We start from the raw sequence: 2,779 nt of genomic DNA, 5'->3' as shown, positions 1-2,779 counted from the left end.
ACATGTTGGTAATAGTACACACGTATTGGGGAGTGGTAAAAATAAATGTACCACACCCGGCTAATTTTTCTATTTTTAGTAGAGATGGGATTTCACTATGTTCGCCAAGCTGGTCTTGAACTCCAGACCTCAAGTGATCCACCCACGTTGGCCTCACAAAGTGGTGAGATTGCGGGCATGAGCCATCACACATGGCCCTTGTTGCTATTTTCTTTGCATTCATCTCTTAATTTATATTTTTTAATCACAAAACAATGTTACCATCTACTATGTTGTGAAATTCTTTATTATAAAATAATGGTTCTAAATCACAGCATGTAACTTCTTAGCATTTTATTTCATGCATATATTTTAATTCATTTAACAATTAGAGAAGATTGATGATGTGACTTGTTATATAAGTTATTGGTAGCATAGACATGAACAAGAGAGAGATGGTATGAGGTGGATAACCTTGCAGGATTCTATACATTAAGCTATGGACAAACAACAGGATACTTACAGATTCGAGTTGCTGCTGTGAAAAATCATAAAGCAGTGTGTTGCATCAGAGAATAATTGATGTGTGTGTGTGTGTGTGTCATGCCTCTTTAGATTTGGAAAAGATCTGAAGGATGAAAAGAATACAGGCAGGTGAAGACCCTGAGAAACAGCATTTCAACAAAGATTGAAGGTAAGATGGAAACAAAAAGAATCAAATGTGTCTGAATATGTAGAAGATGAAATTGGAAACTAAATAATACAGGGTGCTTTGTAGTTTATCTTAAGGAAATCATATTTTAGGTACAATAGAAAGCCACCAAAAGATATTAAGCAATAGAGTGACACAATCAGATTTTTTTTTTGAGAAAAGCCAGCATAAAGCACTTTTATTGCAATAATAAAACTTGAAACTCATATATGGTGGTGGGGGGAGGGAGCAGCAATGATTTCTCTCACCAAATCACTACACAAGACAGCAAAGGGGTGAGAAGGGGCTGAGGGAGGAAAAGCCAGAAAACTTTGAGATCAGCAGAGGGAGCCAAGCATCAAAAAACAAGAGATGCTGAAGCTGTGATGACCAGCATCATTTTCTTAAGAGAATATTCAAGGATTTGTCATGATGGCTGGGCTTTCATTGGGTGTTAAGTCTACAAACAGCACCTTCAATTTAAACTGTCAATTAAAGTTCTCAAGATTTAGGAAGTGGTGGAGCTTGGAAAGTTATGAGATTACAATATTCCTAAAAGTCCATTAGAAAAACCACAGGATGGGGTGCGGGGAGGGGAATAAGCCAGGCCACAAAGAAGGCTTCAGAGATCCCTGCTGGCTCAGGGACAGATAGATACCTGTAGTGTCCAACATTGCAGTGAAAATGACCTGCTTTCAAAGGCAGAGGGTTTAAGGAGAGGGTGGGGTGGGACTGGTGGAGGCAAAGGCTCTCCCCATCCCCACCTCAGTTTTAGGTAGGGCTTTTATTTTAACACAAAGACATCTCTCAACTTGGAGAATAATTCAGCCCTCAATAGCGCCTCAAATCTGCTATGGCTTTGCAGTGCAGCAGCAAGAATGTTTCATATATAATAGATAAAAATTTCATCCAAAAAATTAAAATATTCTTGCAACCCCCGCCCCCAAACACCAATTCCTATTCTAAAGTTATCACTTGTGCTGTTAATACTTGATCATGTACTTAATTGGAAACCTAGATCCAAAAGACTGAAACTGAATCTTCACCCCAAAATGAAAACAAAATAAAATGAATAACTTGAGGTTTATGGCATATAGTTTAGGTAAACACACATACGAGGATAAAGGGGAAGAGGAAATGGAGGTGTGGGAAGCAAAGCTGAGTGACAGAACACATTCAGTCAGGGCAGATGTCTATACAGAGTGTAGTGGAACATCAGGAAAAGCTCCATATGGATTCATGTGCACGCATCTGGAGGCACCAGATCCCTCCATGGCAGACCCAAGAACAGGGAGCTAAGGGAGGAGGCCATTCCTGTCATTCCAGTTTTAGAAGCTCCACATCGAAGACAAGAGTGGCATGTGGTGGGATGATGCCTGGGTGCCCAGTGGAACCGTGGGCATAATCTGGAGATATAGTCAGTTTGACTCTCTGACCCACACTCATCTGGGCAACCCCTTCTTCCCAGCCTCGGATCACCTTCTGGTTGCCTAGCATAAACTTAAAGGGCTTGTTTCTGTCCCGGGAGGAATCAAATTTCTTTCCATCTTCAAGCATCCCGGTGTAGTGTACCACGCAGGTCTGGCCGCGCTTTGGGAAGGTGCGCCCCTCTCCTGGGGAGATGGTTTCCACCTGCACTCCCATGGCGGCGGTGGACACTGGACGGGCAGGCAGCACGATGTTCGGCGTGGACCGACAGCAAACTGGCGGCGGTTCCACAGCTCTGCCTAGTCCCTCGGCGAGTTGCCTGCACACGCCGGAATTTATGTTTTAAAGCTCTCTAGAAAGGGTGATGGAGGCAGTGAAAAGGGGCTGGTGAATGGATACAAGCATGCAGTTAGATAAAAACAAGTAAGTTCTAGCATTCAATAGTACAGTAGGGTGACTATAGTTAATTTCTTGTATATTTCAGAATCCCTAAAAGAGATTTTTGAAATGTTTCCAACACGAAGAAAATATCAATGTTCAAGGTCATGGATATCTTAAATACCCTGATTTGATCATTACACATCATATGCATGGATCAAAATATTACATGTAGCCATAAATAGATAAAATTATTTATCAATTAAAAGATTTTTTTTTTTTTTTTTTAGAGACGGGGTCTTG

At 41.2% G+C, this 2,779-nt stretch overlaps 1 protein-coding gene across 1 annotated transcript; it reads right to left on the bottom strand.

Moving 5' to 3' along the window:
* Nucleotides 1-835: 835 nt before the first annotated feature.
* On the bottom strand, nt 836-2,434 carry LOC108291716 (peptidyl-prolyl cis-trans isomerase FKBP1A-like; the record flags this gene model as incomplete). The annotated part of the gene is made up of 1 exon (XM_037732685.1): nt 836-2,434. A coding segment is annotated over one exon (447 nt), but the record flags the coding sequence as incomplete, so codon positions are not given.
* Nucleotides 2,435-2,779: the final 345 nt, after the last annotated feature.

The sequence above is a fragment of the Cebus imitator genome, unplaced genomic scaffold, assembly GCF_001604975.1.
Source record: "Cebus imitator isolate Cc_AM_T3 unplaced genomic scaffold, Cebus_imitator-1.0 Scaffold464, whole genome shotgun sequence".
NCBI lineage: Eukaryota > Metazoa > Chordata > Mammalia > Primates > Cebidae > Cebus > Cebus imitator.
The sequence above is the reverse complement of the archived record's forward strand: the minus strand, read 5'-3'. Positions and strand labels throughout refer to the sequence as shown.